This window comes from Ceratotherium simum, chromosome 39 (assembly GCF_057802395.1).
Source record: "Ceratotherium simum simum isolate JZ-2026a chromosome 39, ASM5780239v1, whole genome shotgun sequence".
Lineage (NCBI taxonomy): Eukaryota > Metazoa > Chordata > Mammalia > Perissodactyla > Rhinocerotidae > Ceratotherium > Ceratotherium simum.
In genome coordinates this window covers 12,891,657-12,907,579 of record NC_141938.1, presented here as the reverse complement: position 1 = coordinate 12,907,579, position 15,923 = coordinate 12,891,657, and the positions used below count along the sequence as shown (strand labels likewise).

Below are 15,923 nucleotides of genomic sequence, written 5' to 3'. Positions count from 1 at the left end.
TAAATGGGGGTGATGATCGTTGTCTCAACTCACAGAGGAGAGAGAGGATTAAATGAGGTCATACTTAGAGCGTGGCATGGCGTCTGGGACACAAGTCGCTCCGTGTAAAGGTTGGATATTATTATTATTTAGAAAAATTTTAATTATGGTAAAATATACATAACATCAAATTCACTTTCTTAACTATTTTTAAGTGGCATGAAGCACATTCACAGTGTCGTGCAACCATCCCCACCATCTGTCTCCAGAACTTTCCATCTTCCCAAACTGAAACTCTGTCCCCATGAAACACTGAGTCTCCATCCCCCTCCCCCAGCCCCTGGCCCCACCGTCTACTTTCTGTCTCTGTGGATGTGACTCCTCTAGGGGCCTCCTGTGAGGGGATCACACAGTGTCTGTCCTTCTGCGTCTGGCTCATGTCACTGAGCATCATGTCCTCAGAGTCCGTCCACGTTGGAGCAGGTGTCAGAATCTCCTTCCTTTTCATGGCTGAGTAATATTCCAGGGTGTGGATGGACCACACTGTGTTTATCCATCATCTGTTGATGGACACTTGGGTTGCTGGACCAGGGTGGTGATAATGGAACGGGCATGAGTCTAGAAGGATTTTGAAGGTGGATCCAATAGGATTTGCTGAGGAACCGGTTGGGGAATGTTTTTTAAAATAGGCCCACACGTTTTTTGACACTCCTTTAAAAACGTAGAGCCTAAGTCTCTTCCCCGTGTGTGTGGGCTCAATTTAGTGACTTGCTTCTCAGAAACGAAGTGTGATGGCTGCTGCAAGGGTCCAGGCACGCCTTGAGGGTGTGCTGGATTCTGATGGCGGCAGGGGAGATGGGTTTAACAGTTATTTAGGAAGTAACACAGATAGGACTTGGGAGAAGAACAGCTCAGGGATGAGCCTCAGGTGGGACCTCATTGCCACGGGGAGGTGAGGGAGAAACAGGTAAAGGTAGGGATGGGAGGAAAATGAGATGGCAGGTTTGGCTGTGGCCACCTTGAGTCCACATCCCCAAGATGTCCAAGGGCCTCCATGACTGTAGCTCCTTGTATGATAAGAGTAGACTAGAGACTCCCCATCTGGGGTGATTCTGCCCTCTTGGCAATGTCTGGGGACATTTCTGGTTGTCACAACTTGGAGTGGGGGGGCTTGTGCTCTGACAGCTAGTGGGTAAAAGCCGGAGATGGTAGTCAACATCCTACAAGGTACAGGATTGTCCCCATAAAAAGAAGGATCTGACCCCAAATGTCGATAGTGCCGAGGTGGAGAAACCCTAGGGTAGACCCATGGCTGGAGTGAACAATTCCCAATTTCAATAAAGTTTTATTCCTTGTGTATGTGACAATTGAGTGCAGATCGAGTTTCCTGGGCAGCTCTCCTCTCCAAGCAACTGCCGAAAGGGAAAAGAGAAAACAAGACTCCAGGGAAGTTTTTAATGGATCTGGCTGGAAGTGACCTATTTCACTTCCTCTTACATCCCATTGGCCAAGTCAGTCACATGGCCGCACCTGACTCCCAAGGGATGCTGGGAAATGTAGTCCAGCCACGTGGCCTTCCTTCCTTCTTCCTCCAAAATAGTTTGATGGAAAACGAGCCCGTCCGTGCCACGGTGTTACGATTGTCCTAATTATTTCTGTTATTATTCACACCTGGCAGCTTCCTGAACGTATTTCTGCTCCCGCGTTCTTTCTTGGCTCGTTTCCATCCACAGGGTCAGTGGAATGATTTTCAAATCTATTTTGTCTCTATCCCTTCTCCAAAGAAATACGCTCCAAACATTTCCCCATAAGCCATAGAATCGAGCCCAATGCCCTTGGCCTAGCGTTTGCAGAGCTCAAAATGTTGAGCAAGCAGTGGGATGTGGGCATCTGCGGAAATGAACCTTGAAGATCATCCATATTTCAGGACCTGGTCGGGGAGGGTGAGAGTGTCTGCCTGGCATGGCTGGAAGGCTTCCTGGAAGAGGAGGCATTGATGCTGTGGCTTTGAAGAAAGCAAAAGCCAAAAATCCAAAATCCGAGGAGTGGGAGAAGAGGAGGAGGGTATGGCATCAGGAGAGTCAAGAGAATGTTTGGAGAAAGAGGAAACAGCTCTAAGGAATGCCAGAGAGAGATTATAAAGATAGAGGGGTGGGGGGTGGAGTGAGGAAAGCTCCTCTTTGCAGAACAACGCGGGTGGCAGATATAGAGGGAATCTACAAGACTAGGGAAGTCATCATTTTTGCAACCACCAGGGAAGTAACTGATTCAAGGCAGGGGCGTCCATGGATGCAAAAACCACTGGGTGAAAAGTTGTAGGAGACAAGGGGGTCATGCGGGCTTGGAATATCCTTCCCACAGGCTACTTGTCAATTACGAAGGGGAAAAAATATCTGTAATAGATCTGGTCGACGCCACCGGAACCAAGCGATCATGGTTCACATTGTCACCACTAAGGTGACAAACCAGCATCGTGTGCCTCCTGGTACCATGTGCTGAGGAGGACACAGTCTCGCCTCTGAAATCTCACTGCTGGAAATGCAGACCCTGAATCTGGTCATGAGGGACCCTCAGACTGTGGAGATTCTACAAGACAACTGGCCCAGGCCTCTGAAAAATGAGACATGAGACACACAAAAAAGGCAGCGGGTGCTCTGGACTCAAAATGAGAGGGAAGGGCCGGCCCCGTGGCTTAGTGGTTAAGTGCGCGTGCTCCGCTGCTGGCGGCCCAGGTTCGGATCCCGGGCGCGCACCGACGCACCGCTTCTCCGGCCATGCTGAGGCCGCGTCCCACATACAGCAACTAGAAGGAGGTGCAACTATGACACACAACTATCTACTGGGGCTTTGGGGGAAAAATAAATAAATAAAATCTTAAAAAAAAAAAAAAAAGAGAGGAAAGAGATCTGATATGAAAATGCAATGTGTGATCCCCATCAGAGCCTGGATCTGTCCCCACCTCCCCCACCCCCCAAAATTCTCAACTATAAAACATATATTCGGTGAGAATGTAATATGATGCAGCCACTGTAGAAAACAGTGGAGCAATTCCTCAAAAAATTAAACATAGAATTACCATATGATCCAGCATTCCACTTCTGGGTATATACACAAAAGAACTGAAACGGGATCAAAGGAATATTTATTTGTACACCCATGTTCATAGCAGCAGTTGTCACAATAGCCAAAAGATGGGAACGACTTAATGTCTGTCGATGGATGAATGGATGCACACAATGTGGTCCATCCACACACTGGAATATTACTCAGCCATGAAAAGGAAGGAGATTCCAACACCTGCTCCAACGTGGATGGACCTTGAGGACATGACACTCAGTGACGTGAGCCAGACACAGAAGGACAGACACTGTGTGATCCCCTCACAGGAGGCCCCTAGAGGAGTCACATCCACAGAAACAGAAAGTGGATGGTGGGGCCAGGGGCTGGGGGAGGGGACGGGGGAGTCAGTGTTTCATGGGGACAGAGTCGCAGTTTGGGAAGACGGAAAGTTCTGGAGACGGATGGTGGGGATGGTTGCACGACAGTGTGAACGTGCTTCATGCCGCTGAGCTGTGCACTTAAAATGGTTAAGATGGTACATTTTATGTTACGTATATTTTACTATAATAAAAAAGATATAGGAGACAGTGGGGCAGTTTGAATACGGAGCATGTATATATGAGATGATGTTATCACATCTGTGTGAAACCTAAGAGTGATAACGGTACTGTGGTTATCTAGAAGCTTCTAATTCTTAGGGTCGGGGGTGAAGTGCAAACTTCAAAACAGTTTGGGAGAGACAGAAACAGGAACAGAGCAAATCAGGCCAATATCCGTACCGATGGGAGAATCGAGGTCGAAGATCATCTGTCTTTACATCTCTCTTTCCACTCTCTTCCCTCGAATTGGAATTTTTCCAAATAACAAGTCTAAGAATATATAATAAAGACCAGAACGGGGAGGCCACCACTGGCACGGGGACACAGAGGTCCCTGGGACCTTGCTGGTGAGCTGTTGGGGTGGGAGAAGCCAGTAGGAGGGACACAGAGGCTACAACTCATAATCAGCATCTGGCTGGCACCTGGTGCGTTCTGGTGTTCTAAGCGTGGCGCACGTAGATGCTCCTTTAATTCTCTCCAAACCCTAGAGGTGAATACTGTTATCTCCATTTGACAGATGGGGAAACCGAGGCCCAGAGAGGCAGAATCACTTGTCCCAAAGCAGAAGGAAGTAGGGATGGTATAGCAAGCTAGAATAACCCGGGAATGAGTCTGAGTCCCTGGTTCAAAGGTGCCCCCCCTCCAGCCTCCGACACCCCACCTGGGAGGGGCAATCACCAGCTGGCTTATGACCCACTTCTGGGTTCTTGAAACGCTGCTTCCCACCACCCAAGATGAGCAGAGTCCTGAACCCTGTTGTTATATATTCATTCAACAAACACTTGGGGGCTGGGGCAGTGGTGGGGCCCCATGGAGGACTCTGCGGTGGTTCCCCCACCTTAATTTCCCCCAGGCGTGGAGCAGAGCTCCTTTGCAGGGCGTGTGGTCAGGACTAGATGGAGGAAAGGACTGGGGCTGGGGAGCCCAGTGGAGGGTGGGAGGCAAGGCTGGAAGGCTTCCTGGAGGAGGCGGCATTGGCTCTGCAGCTTTGAAGAACACAGCGCTTCTGGACCTAGTTCTGGGGTTGTGGGATGGCCTCTGGAGCCTCAAGGATGCCCAGGCTGGGGCTGAGGACATTGGGGCACGCAAGACCATCCCCACGTCCCTCCTCCCCGCCAAAAAAACCCTTATTGTTAGTTTCTGGTAAGCAAGGCAGCCAGAGGACGCCACCCCAGGGCTGGACCCTTTTGCCCCCTGCAGAGGGAAGGTCACATACACAAGCAGCAGGGGCGCATCCCCACCCTGGCCCAGCAGCGACCCCCTCCACGGAGCCCGGACTCCCACCCTACAAGCTTCTTTGGAGACACCCCAAAAACATAGCTAAAAGTGAGGGGTCTCTCCTATAAAAAAATAATCATAATTAGAAAAGAAACAATTAAATCTGTGCATTCTATCCGCCCCGCCTCCCCCCCAAAAAATTTGATCCAAAACAGTGTCTCAGTTGGCACTGTCCGCCTGGTCTTCCGGAATCTTCCGGGATGTTGCGGGGCTGCCATTCAAGTGCATATGCCCCCTGTCCGCGCGCTAATGGAGAGCCTGCGGCCTGGGTGAGGTAGTGCGGGTATTTTGCAGCCTGCTGGGGCCTGGAGAAATGTTTCCGAGTTATTATCCCAGGAAGATGCACTGTGGACCCACTCCTTCATTCCTGCCCGCCTGGGGCCTTGTGGGCCACGCGAATGCCGTGGGGACCCCATGGGGATTTTAAGTCGAGGAGCTGGCTGGCCTGATTTGTGCCGAGGGTCTTCCTGTCGCTGGAGAATCGGATTGCCAGATAAAATACAGGACACCCAGTTAAACTGGCACATCACGTAAACGGGGAATGATTTTTTAAAAGCATAAGTATATCCCAAAGATGGGGTGGGATATACTTATGCTAACAAAGTTACTGGATGAAATTCCTGGATTTTTATTTGCAGGGAGGACAGAATGCGGGGGACGGGGTCAGGGGTCGGGAGACCCGGGTGCAGATGACCGCACTGATCCAGTGTCTGAGGATGATGGATGGGACCAGGGTAGAGGTGGAGGAGAGGAGAGAAATGGAGGATTTGGGGTCGATTTTGGAGAAGGAGCCCATGTGGCTTGTTGATGGAGTGGACGTGGGCGACGCATAGGCCCCTCACTAGCAGGATTTTGGTTTTTACCCTGAGGGAGGCAGGGGAGCCCCAGAGGGCTGCGCGTGGAGGCGGGACCTGCCTGACCTGGGTAAGAGGCTACAGACCCAGCCAGGGACTCAGCCACCACCTGCCCCCCAGGAACTGCCCCAGCCCGGGTCTCTCCCCCGTCGGCACTGCTGACATGCAGGCCAGGTCATTCTCTGTGGGGGGCCATCCTGGGTGCTGTGGGGGGCTGAGCAGCATCCCTGGCCCCCACCCACTGGATGCCAGGAGCACCCCCAGTGTGACAACCACAGATGTCCCCAGACATGGCCCGGTGCCCCCCAGAGGACAGAATGGCCCCCGACTGAGGACCCCTGGTCTGGACCCTGTAAGGTCTCAGCAAGGAGATGGTTCTGGGGCAAACCAGGGCGGGTCCTGGAAGGGCCTTGTGAGTTCTGTCTTCTCCTGGCCTCCGATGAACTTCCTTGGGATGGGAGAAACGGACGGCCGGAGTTCGGGAAGGTCTAGACTCATCTGAAGGCCATCTGTGCCTGACAAAGAAAGAGCAGCCAGTAGAGTCTGATAAAGCCTTTAATATTTAGAAGGTGGGGCATTTAACTCGGGCAATCCTGGCTCGCGGGGCCCAGGCCCCCCTCCGGCAGCCGGCAGCTGTCCGAGTCCGCGGGGGCGCTGGCGATGGTGATGGGCACCTTGACCTTCACGCTGCTCAGCGACCAGGGCAGGTGCACGGTGCCCACCAGCTCATAGTGGGCGCTCATGATCTCGCCGTCCCCGGGGCCGCCGCTCACGGATAACACCGGCGGGAGGCCGAAGGCGCTGACGATGGTGGTGGTGTCGAAGGGGGTGATCGGGGTGTTGGCTTCCTGCCGGAGCAGCTCGCTGCTCTCCACCCGCCAGCGCCGCTCGGCCTTGGGCGTGAAGCCCTCGTACCGCACGTGGGCGTAGAGGGCCACGATGACCGTCTTGATGCACTTGCTGGTCTGGTTGTGGACCTCCGTGGTGAAGGCGACCCTCTCCCCCGGCGCGAAGGTGTTCTTTTCCATCTGGATTTGGAGGGAGATGGTCCCCTGGCTGCAACAGTTGTAGGAGACCTTCTTCTCAGCCTCCACGATCAGAGGATTCTAGAAGAAATAGGGGGGACGGACAACTGTGAGCGATCGAGGCCACAAGATGCACTCGCCTGCCTAACCTTCCACCACTGTAACAGCCTTGAGCCTTATGGGATGCTCCTAGTAAGAGGCACTATCATGCAATCTGGAGGCTTGGGGTTTGCAGCCAGAAGCCTGAAGTCATCCATCTCCCAGCTGCCTTTAACCAAAGCCCTGTGCCATTGTGCGTCTCAATTTCTTGTCTGGAAAATAGGCCTAAGAAGTCCACAAGACCCTGGCTGCCTCCCCACCTCCGTGACTCAATTGCTGTGTGACTGTGAACAAGTGGCTTGACTTCTCTGAGCCTTGGTTTTCTCGAAGACAGGGAACGTCTTCACAGTCTAAGCGCAAGACCTAGGGCTTCCCCGGGGTGGTTCAGACTTCAGGAGAAAATATCATGGGCTCTGAATGAGGAAAAGAAGACTGCAGAGTTGAATGAGGAAAAGAAGACTGCAGAGTTGAAACTATGTAACGTGTTTAAATGAATGCCCCAAAATGCAGCCTTTGTATCAGCTAGCCACCTTGCTGGATTGCAAATAAAGCCACATACACATTACGTTTAAGGTGTGCCTTGGGTAACATTTTACTTTTTAGGATTTGTGGGTAATATTTTAAAAGATTTGATGTGATGTGGGGTGGGCTGAGAGTGATTTTGCTGTGCCCTGCTTTTGCAGCCTTCTAGTATCTTCTTCCGGAGGAACTTGATACTTTGACAAGAGTGTGTGTGTGTGTTCCCTTTAAGCATACCAGAAAAACAAGAGAGAGAGACAGTATAGTGTAACAAATGTTTCCAAACTTCCCTCCTACTCCCCATTAGTGAAATCGGTTGATAACTTGAAATTGGCCAGGAGGGGAGTGTTGACACCAGGGAAATTGGCAAATTGCACTAGAGCTGGTTGTTAGCATTTCCTAGCACAGCACTGCCCTGTCCTGCTGGCCTGCTCTGTCTGCATTTAGGATGTCTCCCGATTTGCCTCAGATCTCTGCTCATCTAAGAAATAACAGCAGTGTTGCAGAACCATGTGAATGGTTCTGAACGCCACTGAACTGTACACTTAAAAATGGTTAAGATGGGAAATTTCGTTATGCGTGTTTTACCACAATTTAAAAGAAAAATAAATAAAACATCAGAGATCTAGTCGAAGGCCCCGTGGACCCTCCCCAATGCCATGCCCTCACCTCCCTCCCTAGAGGTAACTATTATGCTAAATTTTGAGTTTAGCATATCTATGCATTTTTAAATAAACTTAAACATTATTAGGACTACAACTCAGGTGTAGAAAACCCCACAGAGCAAATGGATAACTTTGTGAATTATTATAATATAGTCAACTCCCTTGTAACTTTCACCCAAGTGAGGAAGTAGAAATTCACCAGTTTCTCCCCCAAAGTCCCTCACATATGTCCAGCCCCCCCACTCTGCCCCAAAGTGCAACTATCCTGGATTTTATAGTCATCACTTTCTTGTAGCTTGCATGTTTATTCTCTTACTACATACTGGTAGGAAAAAGTGTGTGAAGAGTGATAGGACAAGCCCAAATGTATCTTCTCACCAGTTTAAGAAATAAAATATTATCAATTAGACTGAAATCTGTTGGGTTCTGTGTGCTTTGCCTCTCGGGCTCTTTCTGGTTCATTTGTTTTCACGATGGCAGCTGAGTGTGTTGCAAAATAATCTATTCACCCATCTCCCCCCATGATGGATATTGACCTTGTTGCCATGGGTTTGGTATCATAAAAGAGCTAGAAGGAGCATCGTGAAGACATTTTTCTTGGGCTTACACACAAGAGTTGCTCTAGGGTGCGAGTTGACAAACTTTTTCTGCAAAGGGCCTGATAATAAATAGTTTAGGCTTTGCAGAACCCATGTATTGTCATATATGATTCCTTTTCTTTTCAGCCACAACTCGTAGCTAAAACATAGATTTTAATATTCTGGCGAAGCACACAAATCTATATGTTTAGCTACATCTAGATCTATGAAAGAGAGATAAGTTTCATGAAATAATGCTTATCCTTACAACACACCTGCTGCTAATTCTATTTAGTCTATTGGTTTAAAAAATGTTGGTTGCGACCCTCTGAATTTAGTTTTCTATTTCTAGTTTATTCTATTCTATTATTTAGTTTTGTAACCCACCAAATTCATGTTCTTCTGCTAAATTCTATTCTATTCTACGTATTTAATACTATTCTATTTTGTCCTAAATATTGATTTTATAAAAATAAAGTTTGTGACAACCTACTAAATTTATATTTTCTGACATATTCTATTCTTTCGTTCTAAAAAGTTGATTGCAATCCACCCAACTGATTTTTTTTTTTTTTTGATATTTTCTATTCCACTTATTTTATTCTCTGTTCTGGTTTCTTATTTTACAAAAAAAAAAAATTGCAACCCACAAAACTGATTTTTTCTGATCGTTTCTATTTTGGTCTTGCCTAATCTTTCATTTGATAAAAACACGCCCTGCAACTCGCTAGACTGATTTTTGCAATCAGCTAATGGGTGGTGACCTGAGGTTTGAAAACCACTGCTCCAGGTGGGCTGTCTGTCCTCCTAGAGACCTCAGGCAGACCCCAGACCCCTCCCGACCTCACCTCCTGCCCTCTGCCCCAGGCTCCCTTCAGCCTTTCTGCTTCCCCCATCTACGGCTAATTGCCAGCAGTTCCATTCTAAACCCCTCCAGTCTTATTCGAAAATTCGTCGCATGCGTTAGGACCCTGCAGGCTATGCAGGAACTTGCTGCTCTAACTCAAGACCAAGCCGGTAGTTCTGTCCCGGTCCTGCAGGAGCTGCCAAAAGGAACCAGCAGTGGCCTAGAGGAGCCCCCCCCACACACCAGGCCAGGCAGGGTGGCCAAGGGGCCCTGATTCCTAAGAATGTTGGGGTGCAAACTCAACATTGGATTTCCTAGATCTGGGAGTTTTTTGGAAACCCTTATTCCTTTGGGCTTATATGAAACTTTGGAGGGATTCATTCATTCAACTAATGTTGATTTGCATCAACTTGGTGCCAAGTTCAAGGAAAACACACAGCAGTGAAGACCAGCCTCGTCCCTGCTCTGGTAGGGGAGACGGACCTATAAATGGCACATAGAAAATGAACGAGGTCATTTCTGATAGGGACAGCGAGGAGGCTGTGGCGGGACTTGAAACGGGGGGACGAGGGGAGTCGGGGTGGAGGGCAACCTTAGAGTCGAAGGTTAGGAAAGGTCTCTGGGACAAGCTTGTCCCCCAAATGGTACGGACTGTTGGAAGAGGTAATGGGTCACGTCCTTCAAAATTCTAAAGGTAGAAAGAGGGGAGGGGATGTGGAGAAATCGGAACCCCCGAACATTGCTGGAGGGAATGTAAAATGAGGCAGCCGTTGTGGAACACTCTGGCATTTCCTCAAAAGATGAAACAGAGCTGCCATCTGCCCAGCAATTCCTTTCCTAGGTAGCTACCCGAGGGAAATGCAAAACATACGTCCACACAAAATGTTTGTTGCCAGTAAGTGGAAACAACCCAAATGGCCATCAGTGGAAGATGGATGAACACAACGTAGTTCGTCCACACACTGGAATACGACGCAGCCATGAAGAGGAGTGCAGCCCTGACACAGCCACACCGTGGATGGACCCTGAACACACGACACTCAGTGAGAGAACCAGACACAGAAGGCCACACGGTGTGTGATCCCATTGATGTGAAATGTCCAGAACAGGCACATCCACAGACAGAAAGTGGGTTCCTGATTGTCAGGGGCTGGGGGAGGGGATGGGGGCTAACTGCTAAGCAGGACAGGGGACGAGGTTTCCTTTTAGGGTGATGGAATGTTCTAGAACTAGAAAGTGGTGATGGCTGCACAACTACGTGAATGCACTAAAAAGCAGAGAATTGCGCACTTTAAATGGGTGAATGATAAGGTATATGAATTATATCTCAGTCAAGCTGTTAAGAAAAAAAAAAGTGGAAGGCGAAAAGCTCCCCTCCCAGGAGAGAGGGTCTGTTGTCAGTTTCTCTGGTCTCTTTCCAGAGACGTTTGTCACACCTGCAAGGAAGTTCATTTCTTGTTTTCAGCACCAACAGCGGGGGCCAGACCTGCTGTGCTGAACTTTGCTTCACTCACTCAACCTAGTAAGGAGGAGATCCTGACAGGGAGAGCTGTGTCATTCTGTCCGTCTGTCTCTCTCTCTCTCTATCTATAGAATATTCCTTTGACTCTATCCTGCTCCTTTAATTCCCTTAGCAAGGACCATTTAGGCTGAGTCCGATGTTTTGCCACTACAAACGGAGCTGTGAGAGGTCAGGTCACATATGGGAAAGAATATCGGTAGGAGAAACTTCTAGAAGGGAAGTGGCAGGGGCAAAGTGCATGTTCGTTTTAATTTGGGTAGATAGGGCTAAATTGCCTTCTGTGAGGGTTGTGACAGTTTATTCGGCCATCAGCGATGTAGGTGAGTGAAGAGGTGGCTTCTGAGTAAAGGGCGGAAGGATCAGGAGGAGGAAGGATAGGAAGGTTGCATCATAGTGTCCTGGGGTAGAGGGCTCAGCCCGTGCAAAGGCCCTGGGGCAGGACTGGGCCTGGCATGTTGGAGGAAGGGCGAGGAGCCCGTGTGGCTGGAGCAGAGGGAGCGAGGGGGAGAGAGGGAGGAGGGAGGGCAGGGAGGGGACAGGGCAGATTGGGCAGGGTCTTGGGGGCTGCGAGGAGGACATGGGGTTTTACCCTGAATGAGATTGGAAACCAGGAGGGCTGTGCACAGAGGAGGGGGGACCTGACTCCCTCTGGCTACACTAAGGACAGATTGTTAGGGGTCAAGCCTCTGCCTCTCCTTGGACCAGAGCAGTAGCCTCTGCTCTTGTCCCCCAGCTCCTGCCCTCCCCCTGCTCCCTGTGGTCTATCTTTGGCAAAGCAGCCAGAAGGAGTCACGCACGACCTGCCCTGTCCCCTCCCTGCCCTCTCTCCTCCCTCTCTCCCCCTCACTCCCTCTGCTCCAGCCACACGGGCCTCCTCGCTGTTCCTCCCACACCCAGGTTGGGTCCTGCCCCAGGGCCTTTGCACAGGCTGTGCCCTCTGGCTGGAACACTTTACCCCCGATACCCCATGGCTCCTCCTCTCCTCTCTCAACTCTGCTAAAATGTCACCTCCTCAAGAGGGCCTCCTTGCCCAGTCTGGTATGTACCCGATGCCAGCATTCTGTCCCAACTCCTCCCTTGTGTCCCCTGCCCTCCAGCTCTGAAGGGAGAACCAGGGAAGGGGCAGAGCCAGCTCGAGGGCACACAGAGAGCAGGTGGCCAAGCGGCCTTGAGTCTGGTCTGCTCATCTCAGGGCTAGCCCACCCCTCCCAGCATCTACCCTTCCTGGGACCCTCTTGGACCGTCCCATGAGGTTGGCCAGGCCAGCAATGACCCTCGTCACCCAGATAATAACACTGGCGGTGGTGGCAGCAGCCACAGGATTTACGGGCCGTGCCCAGGTGCCGTGCAAAGCGGTGGACTTGCATTAAGTCCCCTCACTGCTCCTTCCACGACCCCAGAGGCCGGCACTGTCTCTATGCCCATTTTACAGACGAGAAAACAGAGGCCCAGAGAGGGAACGCCGCTTGCAGAGGGTCACACAGCAGGTGGGTGGGGGCGCTGGGATTTTCACCTGGACCTCGAAAACGAAAACACCAGCCCCCTCTGCCACCACACTCTGATAACAAACGAGTCCCCAGGGAGGTGAAGTGACTTGGGCCAACGTTGCTCCGCCCGCCCCACTTCCGTCTCTGCACCTGGCCTCCAGAAGCCGTCCAGAGCCTTCTGCTGAGGCGGATCGAGGCCACACGGCCCTTCCTTCCCCTGGGACTGAGTCCGCCCCTTTCCTTGCTTCTGCGGGGGGGAGGGAGCACCATCTCCACTGTCTGAGGGCTCAAAGGTCCTGGAGAGTCACATAGTGTCCAGGCCTGTCTCTCGCTCAGGGGGTCACAGTGGACCTCTGCTTGGTCTTGACTTACAGTGTCAAGGACATGCAGGGCCAGATTGTTCTCTGGGGGGGGGCGTCCTGGGCACCGTGGGGTGCTGACAAGCATCCCTGGCCCCCACCCCCTCCAAGCCAGCAGCCCCCTCCCCAGTTGTGACAACCACAGATGTCCCCAGACATTGCCCTGGGGGGCGGAATCACCCTGGACGAGAGCCACCGGCTTAGTTCCTGCCCTGGTTTCTGTGAACTCGCCGGGCCTGGGGGGCTGCCAACATCTTGCCGTCTGGGTCCCCTGCCCGCCACCTCCCCCCTGCCTCCGGGGAGCTCGGGGGACCAGCCCGGCCCCGGCTCCTCCCCCTCCCTACCTGCGACGACGGGCTTTCTCGGTGGAAGTCCGAAGTCCCTTGAACCAACAAGTACATTCTCTTCTTTGCTAGAATGTGCTCCCGGCCCACGCAGGAGGCCTGCACATAGTAGAAGACGTGGCCGAGTTTGCTGGTGAAGGTGGAAGGGAGCCTGGGAGGTAAGTTGAAATGGAAGTCAAAGGTGTGGCTGCCTGCACCTAACCAATTATCTGAAAGCAAAACACACCAACGCCATCAGAAGGTTCTAGAAGGTTTTTTTTTTTTCTCTCATTTTTTTTCTTCCTCTTTATTTTCTGTTTGGGCAGGAAGGTTGTGCTAGACCTGGCCTGTCTCTCCCCGAGCGAGGCTGAACTACGTGCTTTTAGGGCCCTGCACGGCCCATTAATGTTGGGCTGGAGGGGGATGCTCTGGGTGGGTGACGTGGCGGGACCTGCTCAGCTCTGCTCTGGGCCTAAGAAACTGGAGGTCCGCCCTCGGGAGTCAGTTGCACATCCATTCAACAAACACATCTTGAACACTGACGGTGTGTCAGACACACATTCATTCAACAAACACATCTTGAGCACCGACAGTGTGTCAGACCCTGTTTTAGGCAGCGTTGACAGCAGCCAGCAAGGCAGGCAAAATGCCCCACCCGGCATACACTGGGTGCTTAACATTTGCTGATTGAGTGGCAACTGAGGACCGGGGGGGACTCCCTCTTCCCCCACTTCTGTGACCTCCCTGTTTTATTATTTTTTTCTTGCATTTTTCCAAAACCCTCTTGTTACTGTGTTTCCCCCTCCTGCTGGTCAGCCCGAGGACACCAGGGCGTGTGCTTCATTCACCGCTGCGGCCCCAGCCCCTGGCACAGTGTTGTACACAGAAGGTGCTCAATCAACGTTTGTGAAATAAATAAGGAACCTGTCGCAGGCTTGGGCTGACGCTTTTGAGGGGAAATGCTTGGAAATGGGAAACACTCTGCCTCCCCCTGAGGTTGAGGGTGGTACGTGGTGGGGGAGTGTTTTGGTTGCAAGAACCAACACTTATTAAGCACTTACTGTATACCCAGCACTATGCTAAACCCTTGACATGCCATTAAATCACTACGTCATCAAAACAATCTCATGAGGCGGGACTTTCTCCTATTCCCATTATCCCGATGGGTTAACTGAGACATAGACGGGGGACATGATTGCTGGGCATTGAGCCGGGCATGTTGGCATCTGCGTGGCTGGTGTGTCTCCCATCTCTCAAATCTGAGCTTGGCAGTCACCTCTTTGCAGAGACCTCCATGACCACTCTATCTAAAATTTTAAAAATTCAACATTAAACTTTGTTCCGGCCGGCATTGGCCAAGTGTTCTGCGTGACCACGGAACACCCCGGAACGTCCCCATGGACACGTTTTTGGAAAGGACATAGTTCCTGGCCACTCAGGCTCCCTAGTGTCTGTCCGGAGTTTAGATCTGAACCTGGTGGAATTGGGGATTAATTACTCCTTCCCTCAAAGGTCTCCTCTGGTCTTCTGCCTCCAATCTCTGTCCCTGTGACCACTCAACTCCTTATTTTGTCTCCTTGGGTCTCACTGCCAGAGGGAGATTTATCTGTAAAATCACAAGAAAGATGTCTTATGGGCCTCCCACAGGTGGTCATTAGCCTAAACATAGCATTTTCCGAGGGGACGACTTTGAACCTTCATTTTGAATATCTGGGTTCTGGTCGACCCCTTGTGTCTTGTTATTCTCGTGTTATGTGTATGTGGTGGTCATTGCTCTGCACGGCTTCCCTTCTCGGGAGGAACCACGCCTCTGCCCGTTTCTGAGATCCCTGGGGAGTTTGTTGATCGACTAACAGATGTGTTTACCTTCCAGACCCAGGTTCCTATCATGGCTAAGGTTGGCTGCCGGCCTCGTCCTTACCCTCCACCGGGAACGTCTTTGTCTTATGCACGTAGTCAGCCTTGTTGTTGCAAATAACATCTCTGCTGTAATCGCGGGCGGCCCCAATTTCTTCCTTCCACGCCACGTAACCCCTTCCCACGAGCTCTACCTTTACTACGGGGTCCACCAGGGTGCTGTTCAGGGTGAGTACCATCTGCCCTTTGATACTGGAGCCAGCCAGGTAGACTGCATCCTGGGGCAGCACGAGTTCGATCGACTTCACCACCGACATGGGGGTCGGGGTGGTGGAGAAACATCCTCCCCCTCCCCCACGCACTGAGCTGTCCAGTTCCTCGGCCGCAGTGAGGTCACCGGTCTGTGACATCATCCAGCCGGGGTTCCGGGAAGGGGTCCCCCACGGCCAGGAGGGGAGGCAAGGCTGACGTTTGGGGCTGGGCGGCAGCTCAGGAGTCCCCAACTCCCCACTGGTTCCTGAAATAGTAGCGTGACCACTTTTTCCTAGGAGATAACAAATAAATAAAAAGACCCCAGGATTTCTGCCGCAGAGGGGACGCCCCTGTTCTCCTGCCCGGGGTTTAGGGGCCTGGGTGGGAAGAATTCTTCCCACCACCCTGGTGAAGTGGGCATGATGAGCTCCATTTACAGAGGGAGACGCACGGGGAATGAGCCAGAGGCATTTCCTGCTCTATCAGACGGCCCCCCAACATGGTCTGTGCCCCTCACAGCATCCACCTATCAGTTTGGGGTCATACACAGACAATCATTGTCATTTTAATGGCTCTATATTTATACCAGTCTGTGTTAGAAAAAACTTAGAGATGTGGTC

The 15,923-nt window shown here is 51.4% G+C and overlaps 1 protein-coding gene across 1 annotated transcript; it reads right to left on the bottom strand.

The window, feature by feature from the left end:
• Positions 1-6,317: 6,317 nt before the first annotated feature.
• ARRDC5 (arrestin domain containing 5) lies at positions 6,318-15,563 on the bottom strand. Its single transcript, XM_004441396.3, has 3 exons — positions 15,116-15,563; positions 13,216-13,424; positions 6,318-6,876 (listed from the first exon to the last, which is right to left on the bottom strand). The coding sequence occupies exons 1-3, from the start codon at positions 15,462-15,464 to the stop codon at positions 6,349-6,351; spliced, it is 1,086 nt and encodes a 361-aa protein (XP_004441453.2). The 5' UTR covers positions 15,465-15,563; the 3' UTR covers positions 6,318-6,348.
• Between the last annotated feature and the right edge of the window lie 360 nt (positions 15,564-15,923).

Excerpts from the sequence above, each read along its gene's own strand:
- ARRDC5 (XM_004441396.3), bottom strand. The coding sequence starts at position 15,464 with ATGATGTCACAGACCGGTGACCTCACTGCGGCCGAGGAACTGGACAGC. Across the intron at positions 13,425-15,115 it reads AAAGACGTTCCCGGTGGAGG|ATAATTGGTTAGGTGCAGGC; the intron begins GTAAGGACGAGG and ends TTTTGCTTTCAG. Across the intron at positions 6,877-13,215 it reads GAGAAAGCCCGTCGTCGCAG|AATCCTCTGATCGTGGAGGC; the intron begins GTAGGGAGGGGG and ends TATTTCTTCTAG.